This window comes from Trachurus japonicus, chromosome 15 (genome assembly GCF_045865225.1).
Source record: "Trachurus japonicus isolate A0001 chromosome 15, Traja_1.0".
NCBI lineage: Eukaryota > Metazoa > Chordata > Actinopteri > Carangiformes > Carangidae > Trachurus > Trachurus japonicus.
Window position 1 is genome coordinate 19739402 of NC_140921.1, and position 20807 is coordinate 19760208.

The following is a 20807-nucleotide window of genomic DNA, read 5'->3' on the forward strand; positions in this document are numbered from 1 at the left end:
GATAACAAAACAAGGGATTGATTTGGAATCTGTGCCATGCTCCTAATCCCAGCCACTCTAATTTGGACAATGTAAGACGCTGATTCTATAGAAGACTTTAGCACTTCTCTCTCTGGAGTCGACAAAGTCTGTTGCAAAAAGTTGCAGAAAGTACTGTTTGTCAAAAAAAATCTTTATTTGTCAAAGTGTTATTGGCAGATAATGTATTGGCACCACAGACTTGCAAGTTTACGTAAGCCAAGTGTTACTCTCAATTACAACTGCCATGAATTATGAATGCCATGTTATTGGAATAAAAACTGGAAAGGATCAAATATATAAGTAAGAACATTTTGAATATTTATTTTTTAACATAAAATCTAGTAACAATGTCCAATAACACTATGAGAAAATGTTTGACAATCGTGTTAATTAATGCTTTATTTTCTCCTTTAGATATGGAAGGATCACCAGTCTTCATTTTAGGAACAGTTCTTTACAAGACTCTTGGACTCATGCTGCCTTCACCAAAGTAAGCACAGTATATTATCTTGTCTGTATTTTCTGGTCTGCTGGCAAGAAGAAATATGAGACTGATTTAATCTTTGGAAGCAGCAGAGGTGTCCATTTTTATTCAAAATAGTACTGTAGATCAAGTTTTTAAAGCAGACTGTGCCTGCCTCCTGTGCCTCTGAAACACTCCACTGTAAAGGCATGAAATTAAAAGTTTCACACAGGAACAAAGACAAACTCTAATTGCTATGCTGCCATTGTTGTATTTCTTAAACCTTCATATAAAGCTGACAATTTTGAGATTTCTTTCAGTTGGTAATTCTTCGTATTTGGTCATTACTGCTAACGAAGGGCTGCTCTTTTCAATGCATTTTCAAGAACTCTAGTTTTAGAAAAAGAAAAATGGTACTGTAATCTGGCATATATAGTTATTTGATGATGACATTAGTGCTTGGAAAAAGCAGTGGGATGTCCCAAACAAACACCTGTCAGACACCAATCAACAAGTCCCTGGCACAAATGTCCCAAGGACGGAGCGGTCAGCCCAGGATTGGCCGGGCCAGCTGTCGCAGGTGGAGCAGCAGTACTCTGTGTACATGCGAAGCTCACTCTCTCTTGGTGGATAACCGAGCATCCATTTGCCAGATTTTAGGCTTGCAAAGCTTCAAATAAGAAAGTAACTTTCATGCCAGTAAATGTCAGGAGTGTCTCAGTGCACTCAGTGTGGGGAATTGAAGAACCTCCTTATTGATTTCCAGTTTAGAATAAGTTCAAAAAACTGACTCATATCACATGAAAAAGTCCCAAAGAAAATGTTCTCAGCTCAAGTGGTGCCTTTAGGACACGGGGGCTGCTGCAGTCTCACCTCTACTCCCTTTATGAGGTTGACAGTTTTCTTCCTTGTTGTAAGTGCTCATGGATTTCAGCTTCTAATAAGAATATTCTGTCAACCACACAATAGCAGGAGATGGTTTCTGAAGCAGGACTCGACTGCCAGGTTTTAAAAAGCGTAGGATATAAAGAGACAGTCGCGTTCAGTTCAGGTGAGCCTTTGATTTGCACTCTCTGATTCCAGGTCTGCTTGGATGTTTTGAACAAGTGGCAAGCATCCCATACAGCTGCTTTGACATCTAATGGACAGCCCCTTTAAACCTGCCTGTTATTGAGCGTGTGATGTTAGGGTTAGCATTCAGCACAAGAGAAAACACCTCAGACTAAGAAGAAGCTAGTTTAAGAATTAATTTGAACTTGCTCCACACATTTTAGATAACCACATTAACCAACGGAGGGGAAGTTTAATTCAAAATATGTGCACAAAATCTTCTCAGAAACCCCAAGTTTTTTGTACTAACGTTCCGATCCCATGTGAGACTTACAGTACTGAGTCTGCATTCAAATCTAATCCTAAAGTGTTAATGCATCTTTACACAAAATAAAAAATATATTGAATTTAACATTTAGGATGCTAACATAGCTAAGTTGATGTATGAAAGAGGAGCCTCTGCTTTACCACACTGTCTCAGAGCGAAATAGGTTGTTCCATGTTTGACATGTGTGAACAACATCCAAGATATTAGATTTGTTTTTCTAACATTTTATTTTGGCATCTCTGTTTGACTCAGGAACCACACAGTTGTGAACTCCAAGGTCATCGCTGTGACTGTGAGACCCGAGCCCAGGGTGACGGAGTCCCACATGGAGATTGAATTGGCTCACCTGGCAAATGTAAGCACCGCAGTCACTCCTGTCCTGTCTGACATCTTCATACTGACAACACCAAATAAAAAAATCATGTTTTCACCCTTGAGCATTGCTTTTCATGTCAGTTTCGCCATAAAAGATGAAAGGTTGCCCTCTCGGCACTGCCAAAAAAAAGAGTTCTTTATCTGTTGACTGGCTGTTCTATGACAATGACCAGTGCACATATTATCTCCCATTAGCCAGCACACAATGGCAGTTAATTGGCTCGATAATTAATTTGCAAGCACCCGGGTATCAGGAGCGTGCACTGCAGTCAGATAATTACAAGGACAAACCCTTTTATGATCCAGGCCTTTCTTTCATTCTTCTTGGATATAAAATGTATGTTAGTCTGAATGGATGTGTATGTGTGTGTACGCGTGATTGGGTAATATACACTTCAAATGATGGTTTCTATGTGATCCATGAATTTCATTTCCAACATCTACATAGCATGACAAATATGCAGTTGGTTTATAATGATTGGGATGATAATGATGATCAATTGTCATCATAATTTAGCAAACCTCTTTGTTCTTTCTCTGCCCTCCAGGGAACAATGCACCCTTACTGTGCACTGTGGGACAGCAGCATAATGTAAGTGGGCATGCACTTTATTTTTGTAACTTAACATAAACGTAATAATATTGTTTTGCCCAAATGTTGTGGCATTTATGTTCTGAAATTAGAGTGATGTGCATTATCCCTTTTCTGTCTGCAAAAGCTGAGCTCTAAATGCAGCACACTGGATGATGTTTTTTTGCATATGTGTTGATTGGAACCAGTGGTAATTCAGTTTGTGGAGTCCTCTGTGTCACCGAGTTCACTGGATGTTGTCATGGTTTCGCCCAGACCCTCAGCTCAATATGAGTCACTCATGAGTCATACATTCACTCCTATATCACAGTTATGGACATACGTATACGGCTCAGCTCCCCTATATGGAATATTAAATTAAGGACAAATTAGTAGTATGTGTTGGTTTCAGCAGACCTATTTCTCCTCTGAATGTTAATAAGGAATCTTCCAGAGATACAAACAGGCCAGACAGTCTCCTGCTCGAGGTGCTTAGCAGTCCAGCAGTCATAAATACTGCAGAATTATATAACATGATCGGGGAGATAAATAAAGACCACTGACAACAACATTTGAGCATTGAGAAAGTTCTTGTATCAGATCATGTGGTACTGTACTGTAGCATGTACTCATTAATCTGTCCACACCCGACACATTTACACACCTCATTAATACTTTTCTTAAACTTGACTCGGCTGCCTGATGCATAACCTTTGAAGTTTGGCTTGTTTTTGCCGGAGTCTGGAGTTGTGATGCTTGTCACCTTGTTTGCAGTGGAATGATTTTTGTTTTTTGCAGAGTTAACATTTGACAGCAATGTTCTTGTTATGGTGTCACTCGTTAAAAACCAAAGTTGTTGGAGCATTTCCTCCCAGAGAAAGTCAGCTTTTGTTGCCGTGTTGGAGTAAAGCCTGTTTGCTGCCTCAGCTGGGTAGCGAGTGTTCGCTAATCACACCCAAAAATGGGAATAAAGCTAATCACTATAAATGATTTATGAGATATAAGCCTTAAAATTTTGATTATAGCAAACCCTATTTGTGTTACTTTTTATACCCAGCGGTTTTTGAGCAATATCTATTATGTATTTGCCTTATGTAATTTTCTCTGCATATAGCATTTTTAATTGTTAGTGGAAGGGTCACTCTCCCTGTGTGGGATTCAAATTGTGTACCCATGCAGAGGACTGACAGGGGACGATGCATGTGTGTGCACTGGAGCAGGTGCAGAAGACAAACGCTGGTGCTTTGCATGTCACGTGCACTAATGTGTGAGAACACATGTGGTGTCAGACGACAATGTGCTGAAGCCTCTCGTGCTTTGTTTGGGTGTGCTGTAAACAGACACAGGGAGTTGCTCTCCTTCTGTTGCATTTCTGACAAAGTACAGTAGCTGCTCAAGGCATGTTTGCTTCCCCCAGTGGTCGATTTGTGTGTGTGTGTTTTTTTTTTCTTTTTTTTTAAACCCAACTCAAGGACCTGTGTTATTAAAAGCTACTCGTTGTTGCCACTAGCAACCAGAACTAGAGTCTTTACCTTTACAACTTCATATTCTGCTATTAACAAGATATTACTGCGTGGCTTCTTATAACACAGTCCTGCCTATTGAAATAGATAGTCAAGGGCTATTCTGTGTTATACATTCATTGATTTCATGTGAAGTTGAATGAGCCGAGGAGATGTATGTTTTGTTTCGGTTTTGCTGTATTTATGGGAAGCCTAACAACGGCTGTGAGTGAACTAGCTTTGGCAACAGCTAACTTTGAACTAGCATGTGAATTGTGCATGGTCTGTCCTCTATCATGGTATTTGAGGGCAACTGGTCTATTTTTGAACAGCAAAGATACAACTGGGACAACTGTGCTCCATTCTCTTTCTCTGACTTTCACATACCAAGTGTTTAATATCAGCATTTTTCCTGTTTTACACTAAGTCAGTTTTAATCAGAGCACCACTGAATGCCTCCATGGTATGATTATCTTGTTCATTTCAAACAGTTGGCTCGTCCTATTACAGAGTAGCAGCCACTCTCAGGACTCATTGAGGGGGTAATAAACCATCTGTCAGCCATGTTGGCTCAAACCAAATGAGAGTGCTCACTGTAACAATTAGCAGAATGAAAATGTTGTTCACAAGTGGAGAGCTGTGTCCTTTGTGTTTGCCGTCGCACTGACTCGTTGTGGTCCAGACACAGAACATGAGAGAGAGAGAACTGAGCCGAACGCTGGAGGCAACTACAGTGAAGCTGCGAGGCTGAGGCAGCTGCCACACCTGAGTCTCTGCTGTTTTATTTTCACCACAGGGGTGGCATAAATATTCTTATGTGACAACACAAGGAAGAGAACATACTGTTCATCATGATAGAATCCATACATACATGCATACAAACACATATGCGTCGGGACTGTGCATCTATGCTTGGCCTGTTTTTCTGCAGAGAAAAATGACTGGGGGAATTTTGTATAAGATGCTATTAAATCTTATGAACTGCAAAACTCGAAAAAATGTTATTTAGCAAAAGGGTGGTTTGGATCAATTACAGACCCTGCAGAGGTTTATCGTGTACATTATATTAATTCTTTTCTAATAAATTAAGGTTAGATGTATTACAATTACTTCATTGAGTGAAAATCAGCTTCCAAAACAACTCAGAAAAACAGTGACTTTGCATAACACTGGGCAGTTCTTTCTCAGCTTTGAGTAGCTGGTATGAGGGGAAAAAATAATAATAATTGTGTGTTTGTTTTTGACTGCATGATCCATAATTGCATATGGTACTGTTTGTATAATATTATATGCTCATTTCTGCAAGGTTACTTGCATAACCACTTTTGTTTTCCATATATTTGAATACATTTTGCCTTTACATTTCATACTTTTAGAAAGTTCAATGATGAATCCGGAACTTTTAAATTATGGCATTAGTAGATATTGCATAAGTAAAGGATCTCAGTAAATCTTCCGCCACTGATAATTTGCGATATTAAAAAGAAGAAAAAGAACAGATTTTTCATTTCAGATATTGGAACAGAAATCAGTCTTGACAGCATAATTACTTCCCAAGTAATTTTCTTATTCTTTGCAAGTAAAATAAGCAAAATTACTCACCTGTCATTGCTGCTGCTGCTGTCAGTTTAATGACGTGTGTGTCCTGGGATCGTCATGTTTTGACTCACTGTGGACCTCAGAGAACTGTAGAAGAGTCTACAGCACCTGGCCAGCTCAGTGGCCACCTTTTACTGGATACTTCCTTGTTTTTACACTGTCATGAGTTGGTTAACTGTTTTTCATTGCTTTTTTTTCTTTTAAAGTGCATTTTGGGGCTTTTTCATGCCTTTATTTGTACAGTCGAGAGAGACAGGAAATGAGGAGGCAGAGAGGGGGAATGACACGCAGGAAAGGGCTGCGGCTCAACCTACTGCGCCACTCAGCGCTCCCTTTTCATTGTTTTTTTATAACAATGGCAAAGTCTAAACTAAAACTTTTTAATGTAAAAATGTAATTAATTGCAGTAAAGAATAAGAGAAAAATATAAATAAATGCGCTGATATGCAACTCTGTGTTGTGGACAAAAATAACAAAAAAAATACTGGAGCATCCAGAGAGCCAAAATATGTTTTTCATTTACTCTAGCTCCACAGCACCAAATGTAAACAGGCCAGATGCATGCACTTTTATTACTCTTTCAAAATGTCAATATTTTCATCTTTCAAACAAGCCTGAAATTACCAATATCCCACTACTGTGCCAGGGGAAAAAATGAAATGCAACCAAGTGATTTCTAGGTCAGTAATCTGACCTGTTGTGTTCAGAAATTTAAAAAAATCCAGTCCTGCTTGTACCCAGATGAAAACAGCACCAAGGCAGCTATTCAGATATTTACACCGGCATGGGACACCCAATGGCTCCCTGAGCATCTTGTTACTTTACAGGAAATACTACAAAAACTGTTGCAAGGTGCTGTTTAATAATGAAGTGCCATACACCTTATTAAACACCATCAGGAACAAGACCCAGGGGGACTGGGCTTCGACTCCCATGTGAAATCAAATGCTGATATCTCATTTATATACACTGACTTATTATTCAGTTTTCAGTCACAGTGTGGTCAGCTTTAGGCAACAGAACTAGTTTGTTTAGGAAAAGATCAGACTTTGAATGATCTTCTACTGTATATGACTCATTGAAGTTGTCCAGAGGAGCCCAAAGTCAAGGTGAAAATAGCCACATCATCCATCAACCCAATTAATAGCATAGCAATAGCAAATAGCATTGTTAACTATGGACACCTTGCTGCTAATTTAATCTAAATATTGCATCTAATACCTAAACATTTCATCAAAATGTTATAAAAATGTTGTGTTATTGTGAGTCCGGCGTGTGTTGAAATCTGATAAGATTCCAGCCTGTCTGAGCTCAGTACTCGTTGTTCTTTAAATGGCTCCGAAAGATTAATTAATCTCATTTTCAGCGCTGTAATCACTTGTATAAATCCCAGATCTTTGGTTATTCCACACTGCCACTAAACTTGTAGAAGAAGAAAATTACAGGATGACATTACAAGCCAGCTCTTTCCTTTTGGCATTCTCCTGCAATTAGATGATTTTTAAATCCTCTGAATCTTTGTAAAGCAGCGTGTGGAAAGCCATATGATCGTCTTTTCCGACTCTATAATCACAGATGTTTTAGCATTCCCTTGTTGATAATCCAGCGGAGTCTTGTTGAGGCCAGACGTTAAGCTGAAAGGGACAACCTCCACCACTGAGTGAGGACCTGTACTGTAGATCCTGAAACTGCTTGCCACATCAGGATTAACAGCATCTCAACCCTTCCTTGAAACATCTTTCAAACCCAGGATTTTCACCGACTGCCGCGTTTACTGCACCTCATTTTCACTTTTCCCAGATTTATTTCCCCTTATTTAATCTCATTGCTCCCTCTGCAAAGCAATGTGGAGGTAATAAATTATGTCACATTGCGTTGCACAGTAACCAAACAGATCCATATCTTTATGGCCAAACATGTGTAATACATTTGTCATAGCTGCAGTTGGAAACAATGTGCTGTGACTCTGCAGATTGAATAATTGTTCCTTTTAAAGTCACACAGTTTCTACCAGGGTAAATTGAATTAAATAACAATGTAACAGAAGAAAGCCTGCTGATTAAAAACAAAGAAACTTTTAATTTTCAAACCTTTGTCTTACCGTACCTTAGTTTATAATTGAAAAAGGTTGCAATGCTTCGTTTACTAATGAAATACCTAAATGCAGTTGTTGTATCTCAGATTATCTAGTGCTATACAGTTCATACTGTTACCAGTGGAATCAGAGCCTGTTAATCATTTACATGCCAAGGCAGGTGAAGCAGCTGTCGCAGTTTTAGGTTCTAGAAACATCTGGAGATCCTGGATCTGAGCCAAACAGGCCGCACTAAACACTGCAGACTGAGGCAAAGCCTAACAACCAGGAGAAACCTCTGCTGCGAGCTGTATCTCCATCACCCGGGTCCTAGTTTAAGCAGAAACAAGAATCCAGTCCGACTCTGAAGTGCAGTCACATATTACATTGGTTAGAAGTCACTACACTTTATGTGGACTCACACAATTGAAACTGAGCGGCCGAGTTCTGCAGCCACCCCCTGACCTGGTTTTACACATAACGTTACACCCTGTGACAAGTCAGGGGGATTTCAGTATAAACATTACACACAGTAATGTACAGCACATTAATGTTAGAATAGAGAAAGAGAGAAGTGTATTTTATTCATGAACATTTATTTGTGAATTATTAATGTCATTTTAATGCTATGCGTGTGAAGCTGGAGTCACATTATAATTAATAACAACAATTGTCTCCACTTTTCTCCTCTTTTAATCTACTGCTGAAGTTTAAAGCTGCTTAAGAAGTTTGACAAGTTGTGTAAACAGTAGATTCACCTGCAGCTGGTGATAATAATACTGAGAATTTGCATCTCCTCAGATTTATCTTTCACTTGAACTTCCATCTTTGTAATTCTGTTGAGAGAGATCTCTAATGGGTTCCTTCCTTTGACGTCAAGCCTCTTTGACATTTTCATATCTGGGGTTAGAAGTTGTCAAACTTTTTCACATCATAGACGCTCGAACAGAAACGTTTGCTCCACGGATTTAATCAGATTGAGTCCCAGGGACCCTTTTATTGTTTTTTGCTCAGTTTTGAATGGAATCTGCCCACACTGCAGATGAGAAGATAACAGCGACAGCCCTGCACTCTTTGTTTCTGGTGGACTGAGTTTGTTTTCAATCAGGACCTCTGGCTGTCCACTTCACAGTGATCTCTGCCGGGAAGCAAAAGCACAATGCAAGTGTTTTTTATAATAATTCTAAGCTTTGCTCCAGCATGGACTCGTGACGGCCACTAAACATTTATTAGTTGACAGCAGGAGTGTGTTTGTGTGAGGGAACATTCCATGTGAATTGTGGTAAATCACATGTAAACCTCTGAGATTCTGCGTGAACTGCCACTATTGTGTCACTCCTTTTCAAAGCGTTTGTACCACTCAGGATTAATAAGATCTTCCTTGCTACATAAAAATAGACACTCTCCTTTTTATTCAGTTAACGCACACAGCGTGGCCCGCAAGCTAATATAAATTGCCCGTCATCAAGAGATCCAAGATGGATGGAATATTTTCCCAGCATTGCCCCCACCCTCCTCCGCCTGTCATTGTGTGTCAGTCTTTCAAGACTTTATAAAATTGCTTGAAGTGCACACTCTCTAAGCCTCCAGCCCAGTGTCTGGATAATCTAATGTGGGCATGCCAGGAATTTAAAGAGGTTTTTGAATGGTTATCCCTCATCCCAGGGAAACTATGTGGTGAGCAAATCAGTTTTTTCTTTTTGTTTTTTTTTCAGTAATGACTGATGTGTGAGGACAATGCAGGCTGAGAGGTTCCAACCCAGTCTGGTCATTTAGTCTATAAAGCCGCGCCATCGTCTTCATGAGGTTACAGAGCTCCACTGTTTGACTCTAAAGGCCACTTCTCTGATATTTGGATAAGTTATGGGTTTAGTAATAAGATCTCTATGGCTGGAGGAACTCAATCTGTCAAAGTTAAGCAAGGAACACAAACCCAATAGATTTTTAGTCTCTGCCTAGTGCCTACCCCTGCTTCAGTTAGACGCATAGCTTTAAATACTGGATGCGCCTCAAGCTTTGTTGACTTTCTATGTCACTCCACACTGTCACTTATCTTGACATGGAAATATGTTAAAATTGGGGCACGATCAAATTCTGTCACAAATCTCGATCCAGGAAGTTTGAACAAAAACTTGTCAAATCCATCACGGCGAGGTTGGGAAGTGGTCAACAATCATAACAGTCATGCCATCAGTCTCACAGTGGTTAACATCAACGCTGACACTTTCTCCCGGGGATATTTTATATTCTAGGGCCACCAAGCCACCCCCCCCCTTCCCCCGATAAGGTCAGACAACACATCAAACATGGCGTTCATAAATCCCCAGTCTGGGATGTTCTCCTGTCAGCATCTCCCACAGGCACAGGCGAGAGGCAAACATCTAACAAGTCAGAAAAGTTAGAAACAGATCATCGTGTTGTAGACTGGATCCTCACTGGGGGAGCGCTGGATTCATTGCAGTGTTATCAAGTAGTACAGGCATCACACGTGCCATCAGTCATGTCACAACAAGAAATGTGTGTCGGTGAGAGGGTTTAACAGTCATGTTTTGAGAGTGCAGCAGCAGCACCACAGTGAAGAGTGATCTCAAGTGGGCAGCTGTGTGAAGGATGGGACTCTTGCACTGTATGTCACCCAGAGACCTCAGCATGGCCACTATGAAATGATGTTTTCCCTTTTTTTTTTTTTTTTTATAAACCTTTTGAAGCCATGGCATAATTAAATGTTGTTTCCTGTCATGGCCGTCCTCCCTAGTAGCTGTAGTTTTAAAGAACGTACAGCCTGCAGCTTCTTACTTGGCTCAGGCTCAGTGAACAGCAGTTGTTTTTTCTGGCAAAAAACAATTTTAATCTACGTTCAGAACTGGAAGCTCACAAGCTAGTCAGACACATCTACTAACAAGAATCTGCATAAAAAATAACAGACCAAAATATCGCTTAGAGTGAAGCTTAATTCTGCACCATTTTCTGCTCCTGCAGGTGTAGCCACTAAAAAATAAAACCCCAACAATCATTCAGTGCATTGCTTTGAGCTGCAACATGTTTCTTTTTCTTTATCAGTGACTGGAGGTCATACAGTCCTGTAAAGCTTTATGTTAGCAGTCCTTTCCCAGTTAACCATGCTCCTATTGTGCTACTAAACTGGGGGTCTTTATTGCACCCACAGGTGCCTCATTGCAGCCACCCTTGTGACTGCCAGCTGTTCTCTCTATATATACTTATTGCTTTCATTTGGCTTCTAAGGTAAAACTAAATAAATGCAAAATTACCATCAAATATAAATTGTTGCAGAACATTTCTAACATTACAATGCCATCTAAAACATTAATGGAGGCTCTTGTAGTATCCATATTGTTCAATATAGATCAATACCTCACACCTGTGAGCACCTGTTTGCTGCAGACTTTACTTTTATTCATTATTGTGAAATGTCAGTGTTTGGACCTTCCTATATGAAGCCGTTGGATAAATCCTTGAAATCTTTGGTCAGCAGGACTGCAAATCCATTATATTCTGATGTGATTCAGGAGTCCAGCAGTTTCTCCTGACTAATATTTCCTCTACCACCTTCAGAGGTAATGGGCTTTGTAAGGTTACCTCTGTAATGACTGCATATTAAAGGCCACTTTTTACACTGCATTTACTTTCCTTAGTTCATATTTATACTAATGGCATTTTCCCTAATGAGCTGTTTTTCATTTTTAATTTGCTGAAGCATCGTGAGTGTGCCCCACTGTAAGATATATGCTGGCTGCAGTGCATGCAAAGCAAAAACATACATCAGTTATATGCACAAAACAGTCAAAGCTCAGTTAAGAAACAGGAGATGGAGGGGGCAAGGAAATATGGTTAAGCTTCTTTTCTTGTTTTATGACTGTGCACAGACAGCCCAGAGTTGTGGTTGGCCCTGGTTGGACATTTGCAAACTGGCTCCACAGTTCCCCTTCCAGGAATGATAAATATTGCTGCCATATTGATCAAATGACAAAGCAGGATTGCCTCACACAGCAAGAGGCCGCTTGGCCCCACAAATCAACTGCTATGAGCTTTATATCGCGCTAAATCAGAGGTATGAATCTTGTTTGTTTTGAAATGAGCAGGGATGAAGGGAATAGGAAGACAGTAAGGTGTCTTACAGGACAACAGGTGCTTGCTGGAAGCGTTTGTGCCACGAATCTTAATATCACATCATGTGTTGCGGCAAAAAAAAAAAAAAAAGGAGAATAAAAAGGCTGCGCTCCGATCACGATCCTGATCAATTTGTGGTGTCAAAGTTTCACCTGAGATATATAATCAATAAGGATGATTCTTGTGCAGAAAGAAAAAACGAGTGGGAGCGAATGACAAATGGAAGAGAGGCGCTCCTTTCATTTCACCTACTAGTGGTGTGAAGTGGGGAACTGGCTGCAACCATTCGCGCTGCTTCCGCGGGGTGGTATTAGTTCTGCAGTGTTTTTTTTCTTTCTAAAGCGGTTCCACGCCGAGGAGCGACAACTCTTCTCTAAAAAATGGTTTTCAGGAATCACCCCAAAACATCATTTATTCCCGCTATATCATCAGACCTGCAGGACAATAAACAGATCCTGCGACAGCGTGCGTTGATTTTTTCATTGTATCAGCCTCCCCCTCTCACGCCAGCAGAGAGGAACAGAGTATCAGTCTGATGCTGTCCACCGTTTCCAGGGTGAAAATCCCCCTAAGGAAGCATTCAAAAGCTGCTAATTAAAACAGCTGAGGGGGAAAAATCAAGCGAAAAGGAGGAAGGAGGGAAAAAAAGGCAGGATAACAGGGGCATTGTGAGGAAAGAAAAAGGAGGAATACAGTCGTTTTTTGGGGGAGGGAGGGGGGGGATAATCTAAAGGAATAGGAAATCACGCAGGAAGACATGCAGGTAAATATGAACCGCTCCGATCTCTAAGCATTATGTGACAGAGAGGGGGGTGTTGAGAGAGGGGATGATGGTGTTTTGATATCAGTTGTTGGTATTTGTGTGCGTATGGCGAATCAATCAGCACTGGTCTGCTTGGACAGCTCCGTGCGTCCCCCCCTCGTCCCCCCTCCTCCTCCTCCGTGTCTCTGCCTCTCCATCTCTGCTCCAGCTGAAATGCTGCGTGCAGCCACACGACAGCCGTGTCGATGTGTCTATACGCTATTTTTTATACAAATGTATCGCTTTTGTGTAAAAACCTATATGGATCTATAGCTGTCGATTAAGATATATAATGATTTTTTTTTTTTTTTTTTTTTTTTTTGTTCCTTTCCCAGGCACGATGCGATGCCGATAAGTCCTGTGTGAAGTCGTGCCACCGCTGGAACTAAAACCTCTAATTGCCTCTTGCCTTCTTGCAGGAACGATTCTTGGGGAGCCTGGTCCAGAAAAGGATGTAAAACGGTGCTCACAGATGCATCCCATACAAAATGCTTATGTGATCGTGTATCTACCTTCGCCATTTTGGCTCAGCAACCAAGAGAAATAGTAAGTAGGCTATTGATCTGTTATTCAGTGTGGGTTTTATAGGCTAATGTAAAGGAGAAACGCTGCCTGAGTGTGTGTGTGTATGTGTATCTGTATGTGTGTGTGTATCCGTGTGTGTGTGTGTGTGTTGGTGCGAATGGAAATTGAATCTTTGGTGTGCTAATCCTGTTAAATAGTAATTCAGCGGTAAGGGAGATTGTGGGGGATATTTTCTAGTTTGCACATAGATTTAGATAACTCTGTGCGCTCGTGCACGCGTGAGGGTGTGTGCATGCTGATGCTTGTGTCAGTGTCTCTTCTTCTCATCCATCAAATGCACAATGTTGCTCAGGTTAAAGGGTAAAAAAAAAAGTTTCATATTCAACATTACCATGGTGTTTTTTTTTCTTTATGTATCTGTCATCAGGGGAATGTAGCAGGTTCTCTACTGTAGCTGTGCTGTCTTACACCTGAATGAAATTAGCCTCCTGTAAGGGAACCAGAAGCCTGTAATTTCATGAGAAGATAAAGTAATTAACAGTGAGAACATAGGGTACTTACACTGTGGCCTCTGGATTAGCAGGAATTGAGATATCACAAAAAAAATCTATTTCCTGCTTCTATCAGGCCCTGAAGCATTCAACAGCAGAATGACAAACATTGACTTGGACATGATGGAAGTGCTTTTTTTTATGATGATGATGATTCACATCAAGTGTATGTTTTGTCTGAGCTACACTGGTTTGTAAAAGTGGCTCTGGATTGCAGGCCTGTGATTGGCCAGATACATGATTTCAAATGTGACAGGAGAAAAACAACAAAGAAGAAAGTAAGAATCAGAAACAAATTCAGTGTCTTTGCTTCAGTGTCCATTCATCCTTTTGTCATATAATTTCCAGCACTGAGAGGTGGAAAGTTTTTTTTTTTTGGAACGTATCTGTGCTCTCTATAACATCCTTGAAGCCCACGCACACACCTCAACACGCACACAGTACATTAAGGACAGCCACCGTGGAGTTTTCAGATTGGCAGAGGTTTGATTGGTTCCCTCTCTGGGCAACAATAGTGATTAACTGTTCTGCATGAACCACATCCAACCTCCCACTGACTGGGTTGTCTTGCTCTGTCTCCTCCACAGACCATGGACTACTCAGGGGTCCCATCTGTGACATTGATAGTTGGCTGTGGTCTGTCTTGCCTCGCCTTGATCACGTTGGCAGTGATCTACGCTGTGCTGTGGAGGTAAGGGCTTCAGCCACATGACGACGTAATGTTGTAGGTCTTTGCAGGTACAATATGAAGAAATGCACTGATTGGGTTTGTTTTTTTCTGGTTTCTCTTTAGATATATTCGCTCTGAACGATCCATCATCCTGCTCAACTTCTGCTTATCTATAATCTGCTCCAACATACTGATCCTCGTTGGACAAACGCAGACCCACAATGAGGTACGTCTCATTTAAGGTTTTATTCAGCACAGTAAATAAGGTGTGAAAGTCTAATGGGTGTTTAATACGTCAAAGACTTAAACGAGAAAGATCCAAGTGGCATTTCACAGTGTGGCCTTGGATAGAGCTTAGTACTCTCCAGGTGTGTATATTCACTGTGTAAATGTGTAGTGACAGCTGCACGCCGCTACAGTGTGTTGCAGAGGATATTATGAAGTTCCTCTTCATGATTTTTGAAATGCAAATGCAGAAGTGGAAAAACTCAGATTCTATTCTCTTGTTCAGTGTCAGTTTTGGAAAATGTTGATCAACTTTTCTCCTGTTTTAAAAAGGCTGAGATTTGAATCAGTAGCGAGTCTCATTCCAGATTTGCCAGATGTTTTATCGACTAAATAGTTCCTTTTGTGTGCCAGATGTTAGCACTGCCATTGAGAGCATAAAAACAGGAATATAACAGTTAGATCATAGCCTCTTTCAAGCAAATCGCTCATTTTCTTTTTGGTGCACTTGCACTAAGGAGCCTTTCATATTTCATCCAAATGGAAAATAAAGTGTTTTTAATGCCTCTGTTAGATGTAGCTCATCTTTGTGTTGGCTCAGGACCGTTGGTCTTTGCACAGGTGTTCTATTGTCCTCTGGTAAACTTGAGACAACCCCAGTCTGTTGGCTCTGAGACAATGATGATCTTATTTGCAATTAAAAGTTGTGGAGCTTTAAAAGAAAACTTGGAAAAAATGAAATGAACAAATGACAGAAAAGGGACAGTCAGATCACTTTGAGATGAAATACGGATGCTGGTTTTATTGCTGTGATTCAAATGTGAAGAACTGAAATCATTAACAAGTCAGAAAAGGCATTTGGCAGTAAAGGATATTCAACAGCGTAGGAGCAGGAAGGCAGACATGATGCACACCAGGAGACATGGCACACCAGTCAATCAGAGACTAATGAAATTATTGTGATGCCGCCCCAAAAGGATCCTGTAATTGTGACAATAAAGAGCAGCCTCAAAGTCGTACTTGGATCTGCTGTGCAGTCTGCATCACCACAACGAATCAAAAACCATCACAGGGGCATAAGAAACATTTTTGTTGTTGTTTAGATCACAATGAGAACTGAGGTTCTGATCAAGTCAGCAGGATTTTTAAAAGGACGTCTGTCACAGTTAAAGGAGGACCGTTTCCAAAAAAATATGTATCACTTCCTTTGTCCGGCTTTGTAACTGGCTAGTAAACAAGTGGCTAATGTAAAAGATTGTTTGACAAACAATGGTTGGGATTTACAAGCTGCCCACACAGATGCACTTCTCAGTCATTTGGCAGCACTACAGAATGACACATTGTCCAATTACACAGGCCTTTATTGTGTAACCCTATTCTCAGTATACCTGTACCTTTTTGTACCAAGCTCATTGTGTCCAATTCCCCGCTGCTACTTATTAATTCATTCTCTGCAGGTTTTAAAGCCAAAAATGATTTAAACCTGCGGAAATAAACGGTATGTTTTGGGATATTCCATCATTACACATGCTTATAGGTATGACTTATTCTGGGAGCAGATGGGCCTACCAGCAGTTGGGGGGCTCATATTGGACCAGACCCTGGTCAAAATGCTTCCTCCTACAAAACCTCTCATGTTCAGTGAAAAGGGAATCAGCAGTATTGACCGAATTAACAAGCGTGTGTTTTGTGGAACCTACAATGTCTGGTTTCAGTTTAAATGTGAAAGAACTGTGAACAGATGCTGTATTAGTTAATATAAAGATCATTATAGGCTCATGAGAAAAAAAAAGAAAACAGCATCCACACATGATAAGTTCATCTGTTTCCTCGCTGGCCCTTATATATCTGGCACACAGTAAGCAAGACTATGAATGCACAAAGCTTCGGGGCATTTTTAAAGCTGAGCTGATTTGAAGCCTTGTCAGATTTAATCAGGGCTCCAGTCGTCTCCTGTCTTGATTATGAGGACCACCACTTAACATGGAATACTCACTTGGCATGCTTCTAATAGGATATCTGTCTGCTAAATCTGCAAAGAGATTATGTGGTTTTTAGAAAAATCCACTGACATGCTGGAGATGTCGTTTCAGCGTCTCTCGGAGTGACTCGACAGTCTACCTTGAGTGACATACCGGGTGCCAAATTAAAGCAGCGTTGACTAATTTAATTAAAATGGACCAACATTGTTATTTCTACCGATAATTGAATCTGAACTCATTAGTGTTTTTTTATTAACAATGGATCAGATTTTTGCACGTAAAGTGAAATTAAAAACCCTACAAGAATCATCACCCACCATTAGCAGTTCCCATCATGCTCTAGGAGCATTTTAGCATCGTTGAGTTTATTGTTTTAGCTTTACTACTAGCAGATTTTCATGTTTTGGTTCACTCTGATGGCGCTCATCAACCTTGTTGTAGCTGTTTTCAGTGATGGTGTATCTGATATTCCTGCACCAGACCAAGGTAGCAACCAGCTAGTTAAGACGGAAAACACATTAAGCCACCAAAGAAGTGATTATTTCCCTTAGGAACGAGTGGCGACCTTAAACATAACACCAAATAAATGTTAACATTTTCCTCTTCCACGTCCCTTCATCATCAGTAGACAAATAGCTTGTTGTTGCTCTAGTCAGGTTTGTGAGCTGCATTTGTCTTGTTGATCTCTGTTGTGCTATATATATATCTATGTATATAACAAGGACAATGTACGTATTACTATAATTCCTTTGTTCTGTCTTGAATGCGTCTTTCCGGTTGTAATAATATTTGAGAAATATTTCTTGTGTTTGATCAGACGTACTGTAGAACCCAGTGTTTGAGTGGTGGGCCAGCAAGACGAGGAAACATAGCCCCTGTGTGGGTTTAATTGCCATGCTGCCTGACACTGCCTCACTTGTTTTTCCTCCAACTCTTGTAAGAAGTGCATATAATTGGCTCCACTGTTTGTGGATTCAGAGTGGCTCATCGTCTAATAGAAATCATCTCTTTGCTGTAGAGGTGTCCTCTGGGAGCAGGAAGTCAGTGAGTCACCTTTGGCTGTCTCTGCTTTTTCCTTTGTCCTCTCTCGTTGTTCATCTTGGTTTATGGAAAGGGGACAAACAAAGAGGAGCAGGCACTGTTGGTTTTACCAGAGGGAATACAGACGGGTGACAAATTAATGGAAAAACCAACATTAAGTGTTTTAGTAAGGTGTTTGTCCACTACGTGCTGCCAGAACAGCTTCAGTGCAGAGTGCCGGCGCTGCTACAGGTCTCTGATCTGCAGATATGGTGTTTTGATGGTGGTGGTGGTGGAGTGCGCTGTCAACACATTGGTTGAAAATCTCCCATAGTTGTTGACTACTCAGAGGACCTTTGTATTGATTAGTGACATGTGGACCTGAACCATGCCAGTGAGCTCCCCTTCCCACACATAACAGAACAACTGGGTCTCCTCACTGTATTGATAAAGCATTCAGGCCTGGACCTTTTTCTTAGTGTACCACACATACTCTCACCCACTAGTGGAGAAAATGGTGGAGGATGACTCATCTGACCATATCATTTTTTTCCTACAATGTCAGTAAACCAGCACTTACGGTTTTTTGCACCACTGAACTCTCATACCTGTATTCATCTTTGAATGGAGGCTTTATGCTCTGCAGCCCTGCTTTAATGTCCCTCTCTATGTAATTCTTGATGGACTGGTCTTTACATAGTCTTATCACATCTTGCATTGACATTATCAGTCTCCTGAGGAAGAGCTGTCTTTCAGTTTTTCCTTGAATATCACATCAATGTACGAGCATCAGTCATCAAATGTGCACTCTTGAACAGCATTTCTAACCTATCAGCTGGTATCTTTCCCAGAAATGCAGATGTCATTTAAGCTACATTTCCTTTTCATATACAAACTAGTTAGTTAATTGTTCTATTGCTGAAGCTCCTACAGTAGCATGTCACTATCTTATGTAGTCCTCCTTAAGACAGGCACTAGAATTTTAAAAAAAGAAGAAAAGTACACCTTGACTGCTCTTGACTTTTGGACAGTTCATTTAAGATCCATAAAATGGTCATCTTTTGTTTAAATGCTGCATTTCATATGTCAGCACAAAAAGTTACAAAAAGCTGGTGTGTTGACAAATGTATATACTTTGTTATATTTTTATTAAGATTTCTGTTTTGATTAATTCTCAATTCAGTAAATCTACTCTTTGACATTAAGTCCAATCTACAGTAGGACGTTAGTGAATTTGGCTGCAACAGTAGGCGATAGACGTAGAAGTGGAATGTGTTTTTAAAAAGTTTAGTTTTAAAAGTAAAAAGAAATTAAGTCAAATCTTGTAGGTAAATGAATTGTGAATACAAACAGGTAAAATCAACATGCAGCTCTTTCTAACACGCCTGCTAGTGGCTTTTTAACAGCAGGAGTCCTCTGGTGAGGTCCAGCAACACAGTGTATGCATTGTTTAAAGCCTTACGAGTGTTACATATTCAATTTAAGTAGGCAGAAGAAGTTGGTTAAATATGCATTATGCACCTCAGGTTGGTGCGAGGTACTTCCACAGAACAGGAAGCAGAAAATAGGCATTTTATGACTCTGGTGTTCAAAGTTGGTGCTTTTTGTTGAGTGTTTCTCTGGAGTTCAACAACACTTTGCCACCATCACTTTCCTGTTTGAAGCTTCATTTTCCTCCACCCAAGCACCTGCTGTATAAAGCATTGGGGCACTTGTTGCCTCTGCCGCCCCCTCCCACTCTGATTTCGAGCACTTGGGAAGATAGAAGTCAGGTTATAAGGTTTGTTTTAGTTCTTCACAGAACCGTAGACATGGTGCAATTAATGTGCTTGCCCTGCAGCAAGCAAGTTCTTCGATCTCTATAGGTGCCTATTGCAATAATAGTGGAAAAACACGTATTAAAAGTTGCACTGGTAACTGACAGGAAAGTTTGCTGCATTCTTAAACAGCCACTTAATGAATCTGTAAATAATGTAAATAAACAAAGTAATGAAAAGTGATGGGCAAATAAAAATGCCTCTAAGGAATTTAATTTAATCACCAAGTCAATTTTGGTTTAATCCAAATATGAAGAGGGCGTCTGAGCAAAACTGAAATCCCATTTTATGTTTCACTTCAACAATACTTTCATTCGAGAGGCCTGTCATTGCATTATGAGACAGAGTGTGCAACAGTTTATGGCAATTAGCCTCTCAGTTCCTAATATCTGAAAAAGCTTTGAGGCTTGTTTCAGACGTGCAGTCAGAGTTGAGTCAGACCACAGTGAGAAATTCTTCAAATTTCCCCGTCCTGACCTTAAACTACCATCACTGAACTGGAATGAAGTACATCCCATCACCCCCTAATCTTACCTTCATGTCTATCAGCTCTGCAAGGTTTTAATGTGGTCCCTTCCTCGGTTCCTCTGTTTCCATGGATACTGACACAGTGCGCTCAACATCTCCCGGCATTTGCCTTTCTAAAGGGCAGTGTGAACTCTAGGTTTCAACCTCATTTTTGTATAACTGCCTACGTCCATCCACAGCTATCTAATGCACCTTTTCTCTCCTTTCAGACGAGGAATTGTTATATTTCTTTCATTTTCGAGGACTAATGAGATCAGATGGTATAGACATCCAAGTGAACCGTGAAACATAACGGCTGCATATGACCTGTTTCCAAGAAACAAGGCAGACTCTATTTTCAGCACCTTGAACAGCACACGAGCAACAGCAACACTAGAATTAGCCATGGATACGAGCCTCAGCCTACATGGGGTATAGCTACTGAATGTGACAGACTCACATAGTGTTGCCTCTTGTACCGACAAGTAAATTCATGATAAATACGTAAAATAGCTGCTTTTACCTAATGATTGTCATGTTTTCCCTATGATAATTACACAAAACATGGTGATATTCTAACATACAGCTCAGTGAGTT

The 20807-nt window shown here is 40.4% G+C and overlaps 1 protein-coding gene across 22 annotated transcripts in view; it reads left to right on the top strand.

The window, feature by feature from the left end:
* The window catches only part of adgrb3 (adhesion G protein-coupled receptor B3), a 110714-nt gene that overhangs the window by 76114 nt on the left and 13793 nt on the right, over window positions 1-20807 (top strand). For all 22 annotated transcript variants that reach the window (XM_085800281.1, XM_085800284.1, XM_085800289.1 and 19 more), the window contains 6 exons: window positions 436-511; window positions 2115-2217; window positions 2786-2829; window positions 13333-13459; window positions 14577-14680; window positions 14783-14885. In XM_085800281.1, coding sequence (XP_085656407.1) covers window positions 436-511; window positions 2115-2217; window positions 2786-2829; window positions 13333-13459; window positions 14577-14680; window positions 14783-14885 — 557 coding nt within the window. The remainder of the gene's footprint in view (window positions 1-435; window positions 512-2114; window positions 2218-2785; window positions 2830-13332; window positions 13460-14576; window positions 14681-14782; window positions 14886-20807) is intronic.